The following is a 22,823-nucleotide window of genomic DNA, read 5'->3' as shown; positions in this document are numbered from 1 at the left end:
GATGCAACACTTGACATTATCTATGCACGCTATTCATGCTTGACATATTAGGATAATAACTGGATTTTGAGCATAAACCAGGAAAAGAATGATAACCCTCTATTGAATTAACCCATAAACTACCTTAAGACAGTTTGGTGATAGTTTAGCTATTATCGGAAAGCATTAAGATGAGTGGGGACTTCGTGCATGAAATTTATTGTATGGATTACCTGGACCAGTGGGATGAAGAGTAGGTGAAAATCTTAAATTGGGGGTTGATTTTGGAAACTAAATGTCTAGAAACATAACAAAGGGCACAAACTTAATATGTGAGAATAAAATACTTCTTTTCATGCCTTTATGACTCGAGTAAGTAAGCGTGTAAGGATATTTCAAAATCTGGTGCCCTAAAGCCAACTGGCGTTACTGGCCTAGGAGTCACCGGCTCAAAGCTCGATACATGGATTATATAGAAAGTAAGAGGGAAAGAAGTTAATAAAAAGTCATCTTATCGAGCCTTTATAACTCGAGTGAATAAACCTGCAAGGGTTTAAAATCTGGTGCCCTAAAACCAACTGGTTTGGGAATCACCGGCCTAAAACTCGTTACATGGGTTATATAGAAAGCAAATGAGAAGATGACAATCAATCAGAAATTAAAGAAAGGTCAGAAAAACAAAAGATAGACAATAACATGATGAAAAGTCCTTAGACATTTGGTTAAAGACACTATACCTCTAAGGCGAGGCAAGTAACTTAGTTTAATCTTGAGTGTCGAAGCAATCAAACTTAGGAGAATCTTCACTTTTTGAAATGTAAACTTGTGATAATAAGGCTAACTCTAAACTACGAGAGGGTGAGGATTACCGCTATATAAATTCCTAATTTTAAAACACAGCCCCGTGATAATTGAGTGAAAATAATAAGTTTGGGGGGTTGTGTATCTCTCGAGCGAGTAAGGATACATTTGACCACTTGGGGTCGGGACTCAAATTCATCATGAACCTGATATGTTGGCATGAATTTACACACACACGTCAATTTGCATTTAACAGGTAAAAGTTGGTGTCTTGTTTGCACTGATAAATTTTCATAAAGTTAAATACTTAGTCCAATCCTGAGCCACAACAGGATATTAAGTCATGTTTGTTCAGAATTAAGTCATTATCTTGTTTGAGGACAAACAATAGCTCAAGTTTGGGGGGTTTGATAAGTGTGTTTTTGCACACTTATTTAGGTCACAAACATGACTGAATAACGAGCAAAATGATTGAATTATGATTTAATCTCGTTACATTTGTGAATTGTAGGGAACAATGATGAACATGGTGAAATTCAGAAAAAAGATGCGAAAAGGGACTAAAATGATGCAAAGTAAAAGTTCAGGGAGCAAGGTGCAATTATCCAAAAGTTGACCCGATGAACAAATCGAGAAATTGATTAAGCCAATTGCCAATTGATGATATCTTGGGATGATAGAATGAAAAAAATGAAGAAATGATGTCAAGAAGTGAAGGATTCAAGTAGAAGGACAAAAATGAACACCTTTCATACTTGGTAGTACTATGCGACCGCATAGTGCTACCCTCTATGCGGTCGCATAGAGCTAAACTGAACTTAAAATGCAAGAAAATTTTTACTCTATGCGATCGCATAGAGTTGCTCTATGCGGTCGCATAGAGCAATTCTCGGGTAAAATTGCAGTTTCTTTTTTCCGTCGAAACTCTTATGGAAACAATATTTTTAGGGTTCTAGATAAACAAAAACTCGACCAGAACGAAGGGGGCACCATTTTTACAAATTTTTGAAAGATTTTGAAGGAGAAACGAGGAGAGAACAAGAGGACAACATCGCGGCAAGTGAAGATTCGATTGAAGATGGATTCGGGTGATGACGTTCTTCAACTATTTTTATGTTTTCTTCTTTTTAGCATGTTAGGCTAGATTTTTCATTTCTAGGAGATCGATGAACCTTGTAATGCTACGTTTGATTTTTGATTTGGATATTTGACATCTTTAAGCGCATATTCCGGAATTGAATGGTTTATTACGTTTTTATTTCCATATGATTATTGTGCACGTAATTATGTGATTGTGGTGGCCTGTTTTATGCATTCGAAAGAAGGAAAATATGTTCGACATAGTATAAATCATCATAGGGTCCGATAGGGGATATAAATATACTTCTATACCTTGTGTGAATTAATGGATATTCATGAATTTATAATGCATTTCGGTATGTTAGTATTCGTCATAGAAATATAGTCGAATCATATATTGGGATAGGTTTGGCATTGCTTGCGAGAGATTGCTAAATTAAAATAGGAATATTGATTTATCTTTTGTGAAATTGCGTGTCAAATTTGCATGATTGAAAATTGAACGGGTATTGCCTGGAAATTCGTGATCCTAATGCGTTAGTAAATTCATTAATTCATAAATTTGAGTTAAATTGCATCCAAGTTTTTTTTACATTTAATATAATTTTTCATTCATAATTGCATCAAAGTTTAAATCTTTTTAGTTAAAGTACAAAACATCAATTTTACTTTCGTGTTTCGGTTAAGGTCATAATAGGTTGATTTGAACCAATTCAATCCTTGTGGGATTGATACTTGGACTCATAGTCAATTTTACTACTTTGTTAACGAACTGTACACTTGTGGTGAATTTTAAATCGAAACAAATAATTTCATGAACAATAATAGAACAAAATCACAGATGAAGTGCAGGAGATAAAAAGGTTCACTTCAATAGACATAAGAAAATATTCGACAACATTTGATAGTAGCTGCTCTCATAACTATGGTTGTTTTCCTGGATATCAACATTGCAAGTCGTACAGCATAAATGAGGGCCTGAACCGAGGCTCGCCAATTTTATCTGGAAAAGACTTTTTAAAGTTTTCATAATAACAGATACATTAGCGCTAGTTGGGTCTAATTATGTATCTCTCTGCCTCATTAATTCTTTGACAATGTGAAGCTTGTGCGCCAGTATATCAATGCCTTAAAAGACGAGTTTTAAAGACTGAGGCTCACACAAGAAATAAATTTTTAAGCGGACAATGATAGTACCTAGATGATTATTTTGCAACTTTATGTTGTCATTGGGAGGGTACTGGTTCCTCGAAAATCAGTAATTTGGGAGGGTTATAGTTTTCTTGGGAGGACCCAATAATTTTCTCTACTCATTTCTATCTTTTTCTTCTTTCTTTAAGAACAATTTGTATTCATAACAGAGTGAACATCCCAACAGATTCCACGGCAACTTATCATTTAATTGGAAGTTAACACTGACAATCAACATTTTAACAAATGCAACTAGCAGGTTTAGTACATCATGCTACGGATTTTAATGGAAAATTAAGAACTTTTATCAGATTAGGGTACTTTTGGCAATTAAATATGAATATGAAGATATGAAAAATGCCCAACGGAGTAAGCATAAAACAGAATACTCGCATAAACTTACAAATAATTTACACTCCTAAATGCCCTTTTCATTGGGTAGTAGAAAACAAGAAAGCAGAAGCTGCAAATGACACATTCTATGATTGCAAGTTCTCGAGAATGTTCTAACACCGCGTATAACCCAGTCATGAAAGCAATTACCATCACCCCCATGGCAACCATAACAAGCATTGCAGTAGCAAGATACGGATTCATGAGCTTTCGTTTGTCAATTTCAGCTGCTGCAAAGAAGTGGAGAAAAACAGCCGAAGCAGAGCAAGCCATAGCTAATGTATCCGTTATAATGAAAGCTTTAAAAGTAGCTTTTCTTGATAAAGTTACCAGGCCTTTGTTTGGGCCATCATTTCCATCATACCCACCTGGAATAGTAAATTCGGTAGCAAATGCAACTGTTATTATGAGAGCAGCCACTACCATATGAGTGTCGCCTATTTTTCTAATATCTGTTGGAACCGTTCTTTTATTTTTAGGACAATGCTTCTTCATCATCAATAGCAAACTATTTTCAAGAATCATTGCATTTGAGGCAACTAGCTTAGCACCATTTGCTTTTAATTCCTTCATTACGGCTCCCTGCATTTTGTCAAACAAAGGAGTTGAATCAGAGACAAAAAGATAAACTGGAAAAAAAATTATCCATGAGCGACATTGTCTATGGTAGACACTATTGTTAGACACGGAAACTTGACTTCTGGTATCCTCATTTTCCATCAAGACATGTCTGGTACACATAATATGGACAAGATTTTAACTCTTCTTTAATACTGTCCTAAACTGTAGTTTTTCCTACCCAAAACAAGCTAGTCCTAAAACCAATTACAGGAAAAGAAGGTATTTGTCCTCTGTCATTTCATTTAGAGCATCACTTATTTTAGAAAACTCACTAGTTCGACTTGGCACATTATTATGATAAGAGGATAGTAGTAACGCACTCCTTTCGCACCTTTCAAATTGTTTTTCCGTGTTGTATAAGAAATAAAGTGAAAGTCAAATTGTTTCATTCAGAAAATAAAAAATGAATAAACCTTAAAAGGATTGAAAGGAGATTATCTTCACCTGTCTTTTTAAATAAACATCGGAAAACGTTATCAAATCAAGAGGCGTCTTATTTTCCTTGTTCATAGCGTTCCTCTGCTTGTGGATTGTTTACAAGAGCACAGCTGTAGAAATCAGGAGTTGCAGCATATGCGTGGAGAGGTGTGTTTCCCTCAGCATCTTTTTGGTTAATGAGGTTGCCAACCCATGATTTTTTCATGATAAATTTAAATGCTTCTTCTTGTTTGAATTTCACCGAAAGGTGTAGAATATTTTGGCCATCTCCAGTAACCATCTCCTAGCAATCAGGATAATATGTTAAAATCTTTTTGATTATCTTTACGTTCCCCTCACAAGTTGCTATATGAAGAGCCGTCTTATTTTTATCTTTTCCTGCAACTACGCATGCTATCGATTTATTAGCCATTAATAGTTCCTCTGCTACTTCATTGGATCGATGTAGTGCAGCATAATGGAGAGCACTCCTTCCAAAATCATCTACTTCTGTCATTAGAGTTGGATGTTTTTCCAACAACTTTTCTGATATTCCTGCATTCATCAAATTTTGAGTGAGCATTAGACATTAGCTAGAGTGCAATAAAGCAATTCTCATGCAGAAAAAGCATGTACTAGAATGATAAGTGGTTGATTCATATAATGAAACCAAAATCCAAGTCCTGGAAAAAAATATCAAAATTCCATAACAACTCCTAAATCAAGATAAATATAATCAAAAACGTGTTTTTATGGAAATTAGAGTATTGACCAAGACTACACTAAAAATTAACCTCGAGTATTAGCAAGGCCACATGACAGAGTCCAACTCCCTTCAGCCTATATTAAGTTCCAAGAGCATATTCTTCTACAAGAATAAAGAGTTGCTACTGTAAAATTAAATACTTACTGAAAAGTAGATCACAACATAGTATTGGTGCAAGTTGATTGGTCTAATGAATGTGACTTGGATTGTGCTAGTTATGGGGTGATATGGACCATAGATTAAATCCAATGGTTGGATTTAATCTAGTGGTCAATTACCTATACTAGTGTTGTCACTCTCTAGACCATAGTACAATATTTAAATTTTGAATTCAAATGAATTGGCTCTATAATTTCAAGACCTCTTCATTCTCTCTACTTGGACTTGGCATAACATTTGAGAGAGAGCATAGAGAGATAACCAAGTGGGAGCTTTCCATAACTCCGGCGAAATTCTTGGTGGCTTCCGGCGGATCCTTTCTCTGTATATCCATTGCTATTCCCGTGGACGACGGTGCATGATCTGGTATGGCACAAATCTGAGCTCAACATCAAGAACACTTCATTGGTGGTGTTGAAGAAGCTTTGAGTCGGTTTTGGTTCGATTTTAAACTTTGAGAGTTTATTATTCCGCATTGTAGTTGTAATAATTTTTTGTATTCTACACTTAAAACTCTGCAAATGGTATCAGAGCTTCGGCTAGTGGTAAAAAGTGTTAAAACAACATGAAAATCGGATTGGAAGTCGAAGGGTTTCGATTTTGTTTGAAAACAAGTTGAGCAGAAACTTTGAACCCATTTTCTGGAAAAACTACACATCTGGTGGACGAACGGAGACCACCACTAGACTTCAAACATCAAGCAGAACATTTCGGTGCAGCGCGTGTTGGACACGCGTCGGCGGTGGAGATGGCACGTGAGACCATGCGCAGAGAACAAGGGCGGCGCGTGAGGAGTTTTCGGCCGGAGGTCAAAAAAGACAAATTGTTCCTTGATGAATTTCTGACCTTCTGATGGTGTTGGATTTCAGTTTGGTGCACTTTGGAAGCAGATACAGTCTTGGGCAAAAAAGTGGAAACGGAGAAACTTTTTCGTTGGTGGCTCAGTGGTGTTTCCTGGTGTTTCAGCAGCTGTTGGATGACTTAGGGCAGTTACTGGAGGCTTCAAATCGATAAAGACTCGCATCTCTCCTTAAAATACGAACCAATAGATTGGTTCGCTCGATTTGCGCATTCTAACACCCTCTCGAATTTACAATTGAAATATTGTGTTATTCGCTGTCATATTGTTACTTGATTCTTGTGATATTGGTTATGTGTTACTTGTTATGATATCATCATTTATGTTATCTTAGAAAGTAATTTATATATAAATTGGTTTGAGCTTGTATTTATGTGTGGGTAAATTGGCTAAGTAAAACTTTTTTCGAAAACACTATTTTGCTAATATGGCCTCTCGAGTTGAATTGGCACAATTCAATGGTAAGGGAGATTATTCCATTTGGAAGCAAAAAATGAAAAGCTATTTCAATTCAACAAAAAGTTTCTAAAGCTCTTGACGACTCGAAAAAATATCCCGATGCATTAAAAGTTAAACCGGATGAAATTACCGAGATGAATGAAATTGCACATAATTTGATTATATTGCATTTATCTGATGATGTGTTAGGACAAGTTCAACGACAAAAGACTACCAAAGAGTTGTGGGAGGCACTTGACAAGCTTTTTTTTGGAAAAATCTCTTCCAAACAAAATACATTTGCTTAAAAAACTGTTTAGTTTTAAGCTGGACCCGAAAAAGGATCTTGAATCAAATTTGAGTGACTTTAACAGACTCATCAAGTGTTTGACCCACAATGACAAGAAATTTGGTGATGAGTATCTAGCGGTTATACTTTTAAATGCTACGCCCGAATCTTATAGAGATGTTAGGAATGCTATCACGTATGCTAGGGATAATTTGAACTAAGATATTGTGACTGATACTTTGAAGGCTAGGGAGCTAGAGCTTAAGAAAGAGTCGAGGGGTAGCTCAAGAGAAGAGAGTTTGTTTGCTAGATGGAGGAATGAGACAAGGGAGAACCATTTTCAAAGTAAGAAGGGTAGAGAAAAATCGAAGGGTAGGTCTAACTCTAGAGATAAGAGTGGTAAGAAATGCTTCCATCGTGGCAAGTTCGGATATTTCAAGAAAGACTGTAATGACTTTAAAAGGAAACAAAGACCGTAGCAAAATGATGATCAGAACTTAGTTGTTGTAAGTGATTCCCTTGATTGCCTACATGTTATGACCGTGTCATGAGATTTTGACACCGAGTTAAATGGTGCTCGTGATAACATACATGTCATGAATGTTTCTAATATTGATTTTAACACTGAGTAGGTATTAGACTCGGGTGCTACTGTTCATATGTGTCCTGTTAAATCTTGGTTCTATAACTATAGAGATGTGAATCCTAGAAAAGTATACTTAGGGGATGATCGTACACACAATGTAGAAGGAGTATGTGATATTGATATTAGGATGCATGATGGCATTATCAGACCCCTTAGAGGTGTTAGGTATGTCCCGGGCCTGGCAAAGAATCTCATTTCCTTAGGCACTCTAGAAGAAGAAGGTCATGAATTCAAATCTCATGCTGGTACTTTAAAGATTTGTAAAGGATCTCTAGTGGTTATGAAAGGTCCCAAGAAGAATGTGTTATATGTCCTTCAAGGTAAAACCTTGGATAGTAAACAGTCGGCATTATCTTTAGTTTGTGAAGATAAATCAGATCTTTGGCAAAAGAGGATGGGACACATTGAGAACAAAGGATTGAAATACCTTAGTGACCAAAATTTATTTGGTAAGGATAGTGTTACACCTTTAAGTTTTTGGGAGATGTGTATTCTAGGAAAGTTACACAAGGTTAGCTTTGGGACAGGTGAACATAGCACTAAGAGACCATTGGACTACATTCACGCAGATTTGTGGGGTCTTGAAAAACACCCCACACATGGAGGAAATAGATTTTTTCTATCCATTGTTGATGATCACTCGAGGAAAGTTTGGGTGTATCTCCTTAAATCCAAATCTGAAACTTTTAGTAAGTTTAAATCTTGGCTTGCCTTAGTTGAAAATCAAATAGGAAAGGGTGTGAAAACTCTTAGGACGGATAATGGTTTAGAGTTTTGCAACTTCGAATTTGATAATTTCTGTAAGGGAAATGGTATAATGAGGCACAGGATAGTAAGACATACCCCTCAACAAAACGGGGTAGCGGAGAGAATGAATCGGACTTTAATGGATAAAGTCAGATGTATGATGATTAATTCTGGGTTGTCTAAAGGTTTCTGGGGTGAAGCCGTGTGCGCTACTGCCTATTTAATAAATAGGTCACCTTCTAGTTCTGTTAACTTCAAAACTCCTCAAGAGTTATGGTCTGGAAAACCCCCAAATTTGTCACATATTAGAGTGTTTGGTTGTGCGGCTTATGCACATCAGGTTGAGGGCAAATTGGACCCTAGGGCTACTAAGTGTGTCATGTTAGGTTATCCAAAGGGAGTAAAGGGATATAGACTATGGGTTTTAGGTTTAAAGGGTATTAAGATTATTAACAGTAGAGATGTAAAGTTCAATGAACTTGATATGCCTTGTCTTAAAAAGCTTGTAAGTCAGAACAAACAGACTAAGGAAGGAGAATCTTCTACTGGAAAGAAGATGGAATTTGAGGCGAAGAGTTAGGAGATAATCTAGAGGATAGTGAAATCCAATCTCAAGAAGAATCTGATCAAGAAGCAGTGATAGAACAACCTGAACTTGAAATTCCTGAAACTGTTGTCCCTAATAAGAAACAACTGTAGGTACTAATTTGGATGATTACCAATTAGTGAGGGATAGATAGAGAAGACAAGTGAAGCCCAATTTGAAATACATCTCTTAAAATTTGATGGAATTTGTCCTAGTTTCAGGTGAAGCCTTGGAGTCGGTTGAACCGACTTCATTTGAGGAAGCGGTTAACTGTGAAAATTCTGAAAATTGGAAAAAGGCAATGAGAGAAGAGATCCAGTCTCTAAACAAAAATGAGACTTGGAAGTTGGTTGAAAAACCAAAGAATTAAAAGGTAGTCCATTGTAAATGGATCTACAAGTTAAAAGAATATGTAGGACCTAAAGACCCTTTAACATACAAAGCTAGGTTGGTTGCGAAGGGATTTACTCAGAGAGAAGGGATAGACTATAATGAGGTAATCTCACCAGTTATTAAGTATGAAACTATCAGGTTAGTCTTAGTCTTAGTTGTCCAGTATGATTGGGAGTTGGAGCAGCTAGATGTTAAGACGGCTTTTCTTCATGGGGAGTTAGATGAATTGATTTACATGTCTCAACCTCAAGGGTTTGAGGTGAAGGGAAAATCAGAACTTGTGTGTTTGCTTAAAAAGTCCTTATATGGTCTTAAGCAGAGTCCTAGGCAATGGTATAAGAGATTTGATGCTTATATGCTTAAAATTAGTTTTAAGAGGAGTGAACTTGATGCATGTCTATATTTTAATAACTCTAAAATAGGCTGTGAAGTTTATTTATTATTATATGTGGATGACATGTTGCTTACTAATCCTAATAAAGATGAAATCATAAAGATGAAATCATAAAGATGAAAAACCTTTTAAAATCGGAATTTGACATGAAAGACTTAGGAGAGGCGAGAAAAATCCTTGGCATGGTTATTAAAAGGAATAGGGCTGATAATGGGATGACTATTTGGATAAAGTGATAACCAAATTTGGTATGAGATTTACTAAGTCTGTCAATACACCATTAGCTGCACACACAAACTTATCATCTGCATAATGCCCTAAAACTGAAGAAGAAATGCATGAAATGAGTAATGTTCCCTATGCTAATGCCATTGGGTCTGTAATGTATTCTATGATTACCACAAGACCGGACCTTGCATATGCAGTTAGTTTCTTGAGTAGATTTATGTCTAACCCAGGTAAACCACATTGGACTGCACTTAAATAGCTATTAAGATACCTAGCAGGATCTTTGAAAAGGGGATTGGTGTTTGAAAGAAGAAATAACAAATTAGAACTTAAAGGATATGTAGATTTTGACTTTGCCCGGGGTAAAGATCAGAGGAAATCTACCACTTCTTACTTCTTCACTTTAGGTGATAATTGTATCACTTGGAAATCACAGTTGCAACCTATAATTACACTCTCCAGCACTGAAACAGAATATGTTGCATTAAATGAAGTTTTAAAGGAATGCATGTGGCTGAAACGCCTTCTATGTGAATTAAACTTCTTGAATAATAATGCTATGATTTTTACTGATAGTCAAAGTTCATTGATGTTGTGTAAAAATTCGGTTTATCATGAACGTACTAAGCATAGTGAGGTGAAGTATCACTTCATTAGGGAGAAGTTAGCTTCTGGTGATTTTATTTTGCTTAAAATTGCAACTGATGATAACCCTGCAGATGTTGGAACAAAAGTACATGCGGTTGGTAAGTTCAACAAATGTTTATCAATACTAAGTATTGATAATGGTTAATTGTTGTGCAGTACTAAGCTGGAGTGAGCAATGATGATAAAAATAAGAGCACACTGATGGATATCACTTGTAACTGGGGAATTTGGCGATGGACATTATGTGATCTAAGGTGAAGATTTGAAAGGTGGATCACAACATAGTATTGGTGCAAGTTGATTGGTCTAGAGAATGTGACTTGGATTGTGCTAGTTATGGGGTGATATGGACCATAGATTAAATCCAATGGTTGGATTTAATCTAGTGGTCAATTACCTATACTAGTGTTGTCACTCTCTAGACCATAGTACAATATTTAAATTTTGAATTCAAATGAATTGGCTCTATAATTTCAAGACATCTTCATTCTCTCTACTTGGACTTGGCATAACATTTGAGAGAGAACATAGAGAGGTAACCAAGTGGGAGCTTTCCATAACTCCGACGAAATTTTTGGTGGCTTCCGGCGGATCCTTTCTCAGTATATCCATTGCCATTCCCGTGGACGACGGTGCATGATCCGGTGTGGCACAAATATGAGCTCAATATCAAGAACACTTCATTGGTGGTGTTGAAGAAGCTTTAAGTCGGTTTTGGTTCGGTTTTACACTTTGAGAGTTTATTATTCCGCATTGTAGTTGTAATAATCTTTTGTATTCTACACTTTAAACTCTACACTTACCTTTCCAATTATATAAAGCCACAGCACGTAGAGCAGTTTTTCCTTCTGGTCCATGGTAATCAAGCGAGGGGCAATATCTCAATATGTCATCGATGCATGTAGACGAGTTCTTATCAATTGGATTGCTAACAACTGTAAGAAAAAGTGGAGTTTCCATTGCATTATTTGCTATATTTGCAATATCAGGGTCTTCTATTATCATCAAATTGACCACAGATGGACAATTATTCCTTATAGCCTCATGCAGTGCGGTGTCTCCATTTCTATTTCTCCATGATAGCAGATTTTTGAGCGCTCCGTCTCTGCCTCCGGCTTCAAGATCTTCATCTAAGGACTTTGCAAATCTCATCATTTGCTCCCAACATCTTTGTTGCCATTTCTTGCTGCAACGTGGAGCGCAGTCTCACCATCTGAGTTCACTTCACAAAGTAAGGATCCATTTGTTATGAGTATTTCTGATACGTATTCCTTGGAGTTGTTGAACTGGGCAGCATCATGAAGTAAAGTATTCTTGTTTGGTGTCAATTGAGTGGTGCTGGTAAGTTCCTTCTTTTCTCTAATGGCATTAAGATTGCCCTCTTGTACAGCTTTATACAAACTAGGATCCATTAAAATTGTTTTCTCGTTTGATATCACACGAATGCAAAAAACAAAATTTTTCATGTGCAAGATTGCAAGTGAACTTAGTGCATTCATAGACCGTCTTGCAGAATTATTAAGATTTGTACTTTTACTACTTATTATGAAAATGACAAGAGAAGAAATGTGTTGCACATTAATATTATAATTTTATAAAGGGAAAATTTCATAAGTAAGAAATTAAGTATGACATATTTCAATATTAAGAAAACAAGTTTCAAACTTCAAAAATTAGATTTTTTTATTAAAATTTATTTATGATTTAATTAATTAATTAATTATATTTAGGTCACATATTTATACAATTTGGTCACGAATTAACAATTTAATTAGTCACTTATTATTTTTTGGTCACAAATCAAAAATTTTATGTCACAAATTATTTTACGATCACAATTCAAAAATTTTGAAGGTCACAGTTTGTTCATCAGTCACAAATCAAAAAATTAATTAGTCACGGATTAATTTCTAGTCACAACTTATCAATTTATTAGTCAAAACTTATTTTTCGGTCACAAATCAAAAATTTTATAGGTCACATATTATTTTTCGATCACAAATAAAATTTTTTATAGGCCACAAATTATTCATTAGTCACAAAATCAAAACTTTTATTAGTCACAACTCATACATTCATTTCAAATTATTAGATTAATTGGTCACGATTAATTTTGAGTCACAACTTATCAATTTATTGGTCACAACTTTTTTCGATCAAAAATAAAAAATTTCATAGGTCACATATTATTTTTGGGTCATGAGTAAATTTTTTTTATAGATAACAGAGTATTCATTGGTCATGAAATCAACTTTTATTGGTCACAACTCATTTATTCATTGCAAATTATCAAATTAATTGGTCACAGTTAATTTCATCGGTCACAAACCACTTCACCACCGCACCGCACCCTACCCTAACCCCATCCCACCACCTCCATCGCCCCCATAACCACCACGCCGCCGCGCCTTACCGAACCCCAATCCACTACAACCATCACCTCTGTCGTCAATACACACCACACCTAAAATCACCGCCACACCATCACCCTCTGCGCCATTGCCACCACCTACAGAATCACCACCTCCCCGTGACATCAGCAGCTGCCCATGACATCCACAAACCAATCTGAAAATGTCACCACAACCATCACGCAACACCACTGTCAGTTTCCATTACAACGCACTACCCTAAATTAAATAAAAGTGAAGCAAATAATTTGTGACCACCACCACTACTGTGACCACCACATCACTAGTCTCCAGTATCACCACACCAACACCACCGCTGCCAAAACCACTGCCACCTCACGACAACAGCACTGTCATCTCCATTTCAAACAAACCACCACTACTTTACCACTGCCAAAACCCACCACCACCACCTCTCATCACCACAACCACCATTTTCAACAAAACCCCACTGCAACCACCAAATCCTACAAAATCGCCACCACACACACCACCCAAATCTCTGTTGCACCGTCGCGCCACCACCACAGCGACAACAAAACCCTACAACGGCACAACCCAAACACCAACAACAAAATAAATCCAAAAGCACCACCACAGCGACAACCACCAGCAACACTATCTTACCATGACAGAAACCTACCCCAAAATCACTGAAGCATCGAAAACCAGATCCAAAATAGGAGACCATCACCTTACCACCACCCTCGATCCACTAGCTCAGGCGTCGATTACGAAGAGAGGAGTTCATTCGCCAATAGTAGATTTTGCTTCGCAACTACTACTTCTGTGCTGCTAGTCTCCGGTGATTAGATCTTGAAATGGATAGTGGGCGGGTGGCGATGTCACCACGCGAAACACCACTTCGCTCGCCGGTCGTAGATCTGTTTCGCAGATGCTGCTTCTATGCTGCTAGTCGTTGGAGATTACTGCTAAAATGAATAGGTGGCGGGCGAGAGCAGAGAGAGAGAGAGAGAGACGATAATAGGCGAGGGAATTGAGAGAGAGAAAAGGATTTGGAATTGATATAATTAGGTTACATAATTAATTTTTAAATATATTAATTAATTACAAAAATTTCTAATTTGTGAAATATTAAACATTGCATCTTATTTATGAAATGAGGATTTTTAATCTATTACAATATGTAATTTTCACTTTTATAAAATTGTCATCATTAATGGACTGTGGCCCAGGTGAGAAATGAGACGCACCAAATCCAAACGAAGATTAATTATTGTTATCTGTTAATATTATTAATAGGTACAATTCTACAATATTGCTCGATTGAGAATTTCTTTAATGAGATATCAATAATTTTTTCAAATTTCGTGCTAAAAATTATATGTCGATTTCACTTATTGAAAAATATTATATTTAATCTTTATTCGCGGCACTCACCTTCCACAGCATGTCCACATTCACGTGCCACTCGAACCGCCTACTTGAAAAATGAGTCACACAAAATGCAATCGAAGATAACCACAAATTTTCTTCATTATTAAAGGACTGGGGTCCAGCTGGGAAATGAGTCACACAAAATCCAAACGAAGATTAATTATTTAGTAATACTCTAATTAATTTCTTAATCTTCATTAGACGTCTAAGTATATTCTATATGTTTATTATATGTCACATGTTTATCGGGTTTTCATATTTTATTGTATTTTAGTTTTTTATAATATTATTTGTTGGGTTTTTTGATACCCAATAAATCTCGAGCTACGATATTAACGTGAGTTAATATTATTTTATAGGCATAGGCTGATGAATGAAATATGTCTAACAACCAAATCCATGAGCTACACCCAGCCCAACTGTATTCTCTCTTGGATGGCTTGAATATGGCCAGTTTATTTCTTTAATGGTCCAACTTAAAACATAATCTTAGAGTATATATATGGCTATAACCCTAACCACTTTCTTGTAATGTTTTGTGAGAAAAATCAAGGAATCCCGACTACTCCCTTTGGAGAAAAAAAAGGCCTCTATAAATGTCGAAAACGCTTGTTTATTTTGTGCAATTGGTGGTTCTTTCATAGTATACCTTTGTGGTGTTTTTCTTAGTATTTGTGACCACAAATCATCATCTTTTCTTGTCCTACGTGGGTAAAATTGAATAGCAACCGATGTGAATTAATTGGTTGTGGTTTGGAGCCGACTGAATTGGTTATTGGTAGAGAAATATACGTTGGACTGAGTTCGAAAATCACCGATTTGAAAATCTTTCAAGAGAGCTTCCACAATATTATTGGTAGGTACAAGTTATAATTTAACAATATTGCTCGATTGAGACTTTCAGTTAGGTACGATTTTCAAATAATCTTTTCACGTTTAGTGCTAAAGTTGATTTTACTTTCTGAAAAATATCAACCTTCATTCACCAACCATGGCTCTGGAAGTGCCACCCGAACTGCCTACATGATGTGATATTAATGTGTGCGGCATATTATATCCACTCTAAGTACCAAGAAATAAAATCTGCGAGTGCTGTAAAGAGTATGCTTTTTCCGTTAGTGATCTTTGTCCACTATTTATTCAATCCATCTATTCGAGGCTTGAGGTTTGTAAAAATCCTACTCAAACTCTTACAATTTAGCTCCTGTTTGATGGCCATTATCTGATAAAAAACAATGTTTTGAATAGTGAATTTTTGGAGAATGTGTAATTACAATGTATGGAAAAAATTTGGATTTATGTGCAAAACGGTATGAATGTGAGTGAAAATGAGCATGTAGAAAAAATAGTTTTGAAAAAACAAAAAAACAGTCTCTTACTTTCTCAAGACAACCTGGAGGTGGCTTAAGCATTGGGATGTGATGGTTAATTCATCTCCACATTTTATGTTGAGGAAGTTAGACACAGTATTAAAAGAAAAAAATTGCTTAATGCAATTAAACTAAGTTAAAGCTGTAATAATCGTATGAATTAAGTCCATTAGAAACATAAAACATTTGAAAGTCAGCAAAATCATTCTAGAGACAAACGGGCGCACTCCCCAATATGATATTATTCGCTTATTAAAATTTTTATTATTAACTTTTTTTCATTTGATGCGGTTTTTTATGCTACAATTATATGTTAGAAGGCTTAGAATGTGGCCATGATAAATATGGTATGGACAAAGTTTAAATGTTGAAAATTATCTCGCATCAAATATTGAAAGCAAAATAAGTCATAATTATTAAGTCCATTTCTTGCGGTCATTTTTTTAATTGTTTTTATGAATTCGTCATTTATCGATTTTTAAATTCGAAAGATGTATTTCACAATTTGTCATGAGTACTTTGAAAAAATAACAAAATCTCACCAGGCCTGTGAAGAAACACACTCCATAAATAAGTTAAAAGAGGTAACGTCAAAACAGAAACTAAAAGAACAAAATAATAATAATAATAATGATGATGATGATGATGATAATAATGATAATAATAATAATAAGTGTTTTCTTAGACACTTTGGATACATGTCAATTGAATCAATTCAAAAAAAAATATGAAATTAATGCAAGATTAAAAAAAAAGTTTGAATTTGTATATCTAAATTTTCAAAACACACATGTATGCGTCTAGTTAACCAGTATAATGAGATACTACGACCTTTTCATATCATGTTCTCGTTTTCTCAAATTTTCTATATGCATCAATTGAATTGATTCAAATAAATATAAATTGAATGCAAGATTAAAGCAAGGTATGAATTCATATATTTAAATTTTCAAAAAAAATAAGGTATGCTATGAAGCGTAGTATTTTCATTTGGCATCAACTAGGTGCCAAAAGGTCGCTATTTTTCTCTAGTGCGCTGAGATGTCCATCTTGTGCAGATACAAAATAGGATGATTAATGTACTGCAAATGTATTAATAGTTATTCATTCGTGCATTTGACCATCTAAATATGGAAAATGTAGACAAACAACGAAAACAAGATTATGTTATGCTTGAAAATCATAATGTAGGCCAAACTACCGCAGCCACTTCCCATAAAAATTTTCTAGTTAAATTCAAGCAGTTTTTACAAAGAAAAGAAAAGGGATAAAGTAACTAAAAACAAATAATATCTTAACATGCAACATAAATCAATAGAATATCAAAAATCTAATGGGGCAAGAACTATACAATTCACAAAAAAGTCGCATGTCGTAAAGCCTGCAACTAAACATTTGTATGAGTTTGCATAGAATGAGGGAGAGAAAACAGAACATATAAATGACATGCGAAAATGAGAGCTACATAAGTTACACGAGGTAAGTTTTCCCAACTCAGGATTCACCAAATTGCCTCTCCTGGATGATTTGCTCGAGCTTTATGAAGAAAGTTCGTTGCTCCTCAAACGTAACATTCATCAATATCTGAATAAAAGACGAGTTAATATAAACTCATTTTCACATGTTCAATTCAGAATATCTTCATCTTGTGCTATTTACCTGGTCCATAATAGCCACAATCGACACAATTTGAGATACGATAAATGACTGGTGGTAGATATGCAAACACGGCCATCGCCATTTGCACCCAAATGACCAGTTAATCGCAGCACAAAGATTAGTATTGACAGTAATTACGTTAAAACCCCATTGCAAATGAAGGCATTTTATCATACACAATAAAGATCATGTACATGTTTAAAAGGCTTTTAAACAGCAAAAAGTAGAAAACAAATAAAGAGTTTGGTCGATGGAGAAGCTAATATAGAAACTCAAAGGTGTTATTTCATTCTAGTCCATAGTACTATCTTTACAAACTGAGAGGAACAAGATTCGACTTCTCTTAATTTTCTTTGCCTCTGTAAACTAATCATGCATTTCAGCTCCAAGAGCGTGTATTAGTGAACTTCCTCTTCCTTGTTCAACCTATTGAAGCACAACCAGTGAGGTTTTCTCACACCTAAAGAACAATTGTTCAACTTCCCTTCCCTCAAAATGGAAGACGCAAGAGCATTGTCGATCTAAAGGAGGGTAAGGAGCTAAAATTTTTTATCCAGTATCCACAACAAGGACAGTGAGCAAACTACGTTCACCTGTAAAGACTCCATGGTATGCCTGGGTCTACCAAGGTGAGGTTGGAGGCTATGTAATTGAATACCAGAATGTGACCTTTGTGTTCGTATGAGGAGCAGGACATTTTGTTCCTAGATCACAGCTTGAGCGAGCACTTAACTTGTTCTCTTGTTTCTTAGAGAGAGCTTCTTCCGGCACAAAGCTAATCTTGAGACGAAATATAAGTGATTTTTGTTCTTATTGTGTTGTTAAAGTCTAATAGAGCATATTGCATCAAAATAATGGATATATATATATATATATATATATATATATATACCTTTAGCCTTCTGTGACAAAAATATACAAATAAAGTGAAGACTAGAAAATAGAAAACTATTCTACCCAGTATACCCAATTACTGAGTCTTGCATTCCTTGTTGTACCTGTTTCCTGAAACCTAAAAAACTCACATACCCAGTGTGTATATATATATATATATATATATTAAAGCACAAGGACATCATATCTTTACTGCCATGGTAAAAGATAAAATTGTTGAGTGACATTGGGCTTCTCTCACCCCAAAAGCAAGTTCAAGAGGTGAAGCTTTCCCTCACACTTATGAACTGAACACAATCACATCCACAACCAATGTGGGAGCAACGTCGGGGGGTTGCTGTGGGTGGCAAGGGGCCTTCCATATCCGACCTTGGCGCCAAGGGTGAAGGAGGAGAAGGATTTTTGGAAGAAATTTTTTTTAAGGTTTTTTCAATTTGGGTGATTTGGGGCGTGGGGTCTCACGTGCAAATTAGATAACTTCAGGCTCTTGCTTGCAATTAGGCCTTTAATTTTTTGGTTAAATAATTCAGTCCCTAAAGTTTAAAAATTAATTAATTTGGATCATTAAAGTTTGAATTTTGTAATTGAAGCCCTCAAAGTTTCTAATTAGTTCAAATTGGAACCTAAAGTTTTAAATTTATTAATTTTTGCCTTCTAAAGTTTTGAATTATTAACCCTTAGGCCCCTAAAGTTTAATATAAATAAAATATGCAAAATTGGTAGTTTTATTTCTCAAGTTTTGGTACTAGGGACTCTTTTGAGAGGTATAATATTCGAAGGTGAATTAGTTGAAGCAACATGTTGTCAAAGAAACATCTCTTACGGAAATTAATTGACTTAGAATATTAAAAGGCATTTGTCTATGCGTTGCTCATGGGAATATTGATCGGCCCAAAGAAAGGTCAATATTTAGGCGAATTATGCGTACACCTGTGGTGATAACCATGTGACGATTATTTAATTTAATATGTGATCAATGAATCGGTCCAAAGAAAGGTTTATTGGTTAACATATTATTTTATTGTCAATGTCTGATCACTGCACCAAGAGTAACACTTACAAATCAATATTTCTATCCAAAGACTAATATTGATATTTTGCTAGGTATCTTGTGATGAGCTCTACCATTATTTGAGATTATTGTTATTTGCATGTTAAGGATATTTATGCGAGCCATTTATCTTAGTTGTTCTTTAATTCAGTTTTAGGTTCTGTTGCTAATATCTCTGTTAGCATCAATTCAATTTCAATGCTTAATGGCACTAACTTTAAGGCGTGGCAAGAGAACGTAATGATTGTTCTCGGAGTCATGGACTTGAACCTTGCTTTACGGGTCGATCAACCTACTACACTTACTGATAAGAGTACCTCTGATGACAAGAGGGAGATGGAAAAATGGGAATGATAGAATTGCATAAGCTTAATGATCATGAAGCGTGCTATTACAGAAGTATTCCGGGACACTATGTTCGATAAGGTGACTACGGTTTAGGATTTCCTTGAGGACCTTGGGAAGAGATTTGCTAAGAATGAAAAGGCTGAAGCAAGAACACTTTTGGCAAATCTTGTCTCAATGAGGTATAAAGGAAAAAGAAACGTACGGGAGTTCATTATAGAAATGTCTCAGATTGCTTCAAAACTAAAAGCACTTAGGCTGGATTTATTTGAATAATTGTTAAAGCACTTGGTTCTGCTATCCCTTTCAGCATATTTCAATCAATTAAAGGTGAGCTATAACTGTCAAAAGGACTCATGGTCCCTTAATGAGCTCATCTCAAACTAGGAACAAGAAAAAGAAAAATGGTAAAGAAGTTGTGGGTATAGCATCTTAAAAGAAATAGCATAAGGGACCAACAAAGGGTGGTTATTTCTTTTGTGGAGTTGCAGGTCATAAGAAGAAGAACTGCACCAACTACCACACATGGTGTGCCAAGAAAGGTACTTCTTCATTTGGTTTGTTCTGAGGTTAATTTTACTTCGATACCTAGACATACATAGTAGATAGATTCTAGTACAATAACTCACATCAATATGTCTATACAGGGTTGCCAGAGTTGTTGAAAATTAAGTGATGGTGAAAGATACATCTATGTTGATGACGGCAAGACGATGGAAGTAGAGGCAATAGGAATATTTAGATTATTATTAAAGACTAGATTTTATTTGGATCTTAATGAGACATTTATTGTACTGTCTTTTAGATGAAATTTAATTTCTATTTCTACTTTGAACAAATTTGGTTATTCTTGTTCATTTAGAAATGAAAAATTTAGTTTGTTTCATGATTCAAAATTGGTTGGTTCCTGTTCTTTACCAGTTACGATGATCTTTATTTAATTTATATAGTTGTTTCTTTTAATGAATCCTTGTATGTAAATAATCAAGGTGTAAAGTGAAAATTAACCAGTGAGAATTCTACCTGGTTATGACACAAGAGATTAGGTCATATCTCCAAGAAAGGAATTGAGATACTTGTGTCTGACGGGATTCTCAATCCTCTTGATTTCATAGATTATGACCTATGTGTCAACTCTATAAATGGAAAACAAACCAATAATAGGAAATTTCAAGCTAACAGGATCTTAGATGTATTAGAATTTATACATATGGAAATTTGTGGACTATTTCCTACGAGTTCTTAGAATGTTCAAGAATATTTTATAACGTTCTTAGACGACTTTTCAATTTATAGCTATATATATCTCATTCAAGAAAAGTCATAGTCTCTAGATGTGTTCAAAAACTACGAAGTTGAAGTTTAGAACCAACTCGACAAAAGGATTAAATGTGTCAGAACTGACTGTGTGGGTGAATACTAAGTCAGATATGACGGTTTAGGTAAACAACATCCAGGACCATTTGCTAAATTCCTAGAGGAATGCAGTATCGTCCCACAGTACACTATGTCGGGTTCGCCCACTATGAATGGTGTTGCTGAAAGACGAAATAGAACGTTTAAGGACATAGTAAGAAGCATGATTAGTCATTCTATCTTACTAGAATCTCTCTGGGGTGAAGTATTAGATACCATAACATATATACTCAACAAAGCTTTGACGAAGGCCACTGATAAACCCCTTATGAGCTTTGGCTGGGCAAAAGGCCTAGTTTGAAGCACGTGTACGTTTGAGGATGACCATCTGAAGCAAGACCCTATAAGCCAAATGAGAAGAAACGGAAGCAAGGATCATCATTTGCTATTTTATTGGATATTCTGAAAAGTTCAGAGATTATAAGTTTTATGAGCCCACAACTAAAGCAATTTTCAAGATAGAAGATGCCTGGTTCTTTGAGGATGTTGAGTTTGCGGGGGAAGAAAGGGTTACAGGCTTTGTCTTTGATGGGGAATATGTTGAAATTTCTCCAATTGCCATTGACAGTGATCAGGTTTCTATACCTGATATTGTTCAAGAAGTAACTCCGGATCAAGACAATATTGTATCTCTATCTCGAGGTCAACAAATTGTTCCAAAAGAACAAACTCTATAGCCTCAAGAACTAATGTCATTAAGAAGATCCATTAGAGAGAGAAGAAGTGTGGTTTTGGATGATTACATCGTATTTCTCCAAAAACATGAAGGTGACATTAGAATGGTAGAAGATGATTCGATCAACTTCCATCAAGCCATGAAAAATTCTAACTCTCAAAAGTGGCTTGATGCCATAAATGAAGGATAAAGTCCATGAAGGACAGTGACATGTAGGACCTCGTTCCATTGCCTAAAGGTGCGAAATCCATTGGTTACAAATGGATATTTAAGACCAAGAGGGATTCGACGAATGATGTAGAAAGGTATAAGGTTCGTCTTGTCGCAAAGGGCTTTACATAGAAAGAAGGCATCGATTATAAAAAGACTTTCTCTCCGGTTTCTTCGAAAGACCCTTTCAGGACTATAATAACATTGGTAACGCATTTCGATTTTGAGTTACATTAGATAGATATTAAGACATGTTTCTTAATAGTGACATTGATGAAACAATTTATATGGTACAATAAAAAAACTTCGTATCAGATGATGCAAAGCATATGGTTTGTAAAGTAAAGAAATCCATCTATGAGCTCAAACAGGTATTTTGTCAATGGTATTACAAGTTTCATAAAGTGATCATCTCATTTGATTTTGAGATGAATTTGGTTGATAATTGTATATACCACAAGTTCAATGGGAGTAAGAATTTTCTTTGGTTTTATATGTTGATGACATATTGCTTGCCAGCAATGATATAGGCTTATTACATGAAGCCAAGAGATTTCTGGCAAAGAATTTTGAGATGAAAGATATTGGCGACCCCTATTTTGTATTAGGAATTCAGATACACCGAGATCGTTCTCGGAATATTCTTAGATTATCACAAAAGGGCTATATCAAAAAGATACTTAAAAGATATGGCATGCAAGAGATTGTAAAACATTTAACACCCCTATGGTTAAAGAAGACAAGTTCAGTTTAAATCA

At 35.4% G+C, this 22,823-nt stretch overlaps 1 protein-coding gene across 1 annotated transcript; it reads right to left on the bottom strand.

Annotated features, from left to right (window-relative positions):
- Positions 1–3,166: 3,166 nt before the first annotated feature.
- LOC111383594 (protein ACCELERATED CELL DEATH 6-like) lies at positions 3,167–5,741 on the bottom strand. The gene is made up of 9 exons (XM_023007709.1): positions 5,610–5,741; positions 5,277–5,322; positions 4,832–5,037; positions 4,604–4,786; positions 4,479–4,513; positions 4,274–4,396; positions 4,138–4,174; positions 3,466–4,026; positions 3,167–3,325 (listed from the first exon to the last, which is right to left on the bottom strand). The coding sequence occupies exons 1-9, from the start codon at positions 5,739–5,741 to the stop codon at positions 3,167–3,169; spliced, it is 1,482 nt and encodes a 493-aa protein (XP_022863477.1).
- Positions 5,742–22,823: the final 17,082 nt, after the last annotated feature.

The sequence above is a fragment of the Olea europaea genome, unplaced genomic scaffold (genome assembly GCF_002742605.1).
Source record: "Olea europaea var. sylvestris unplaced genomic scaffold, O_europaea_v1 scaffold272, whole genome shotgun sequence".
NCBI lineage: Eukaryota > Viridiplantae > Streptophyta > Magnoliopsida > Lamiales > Oleaceae > Olea > Olea europaea.
Note: the sequence above shows the minus strand (reverse complement) of the source record. Positions and strands in the feature narration are given on the sequence as shown.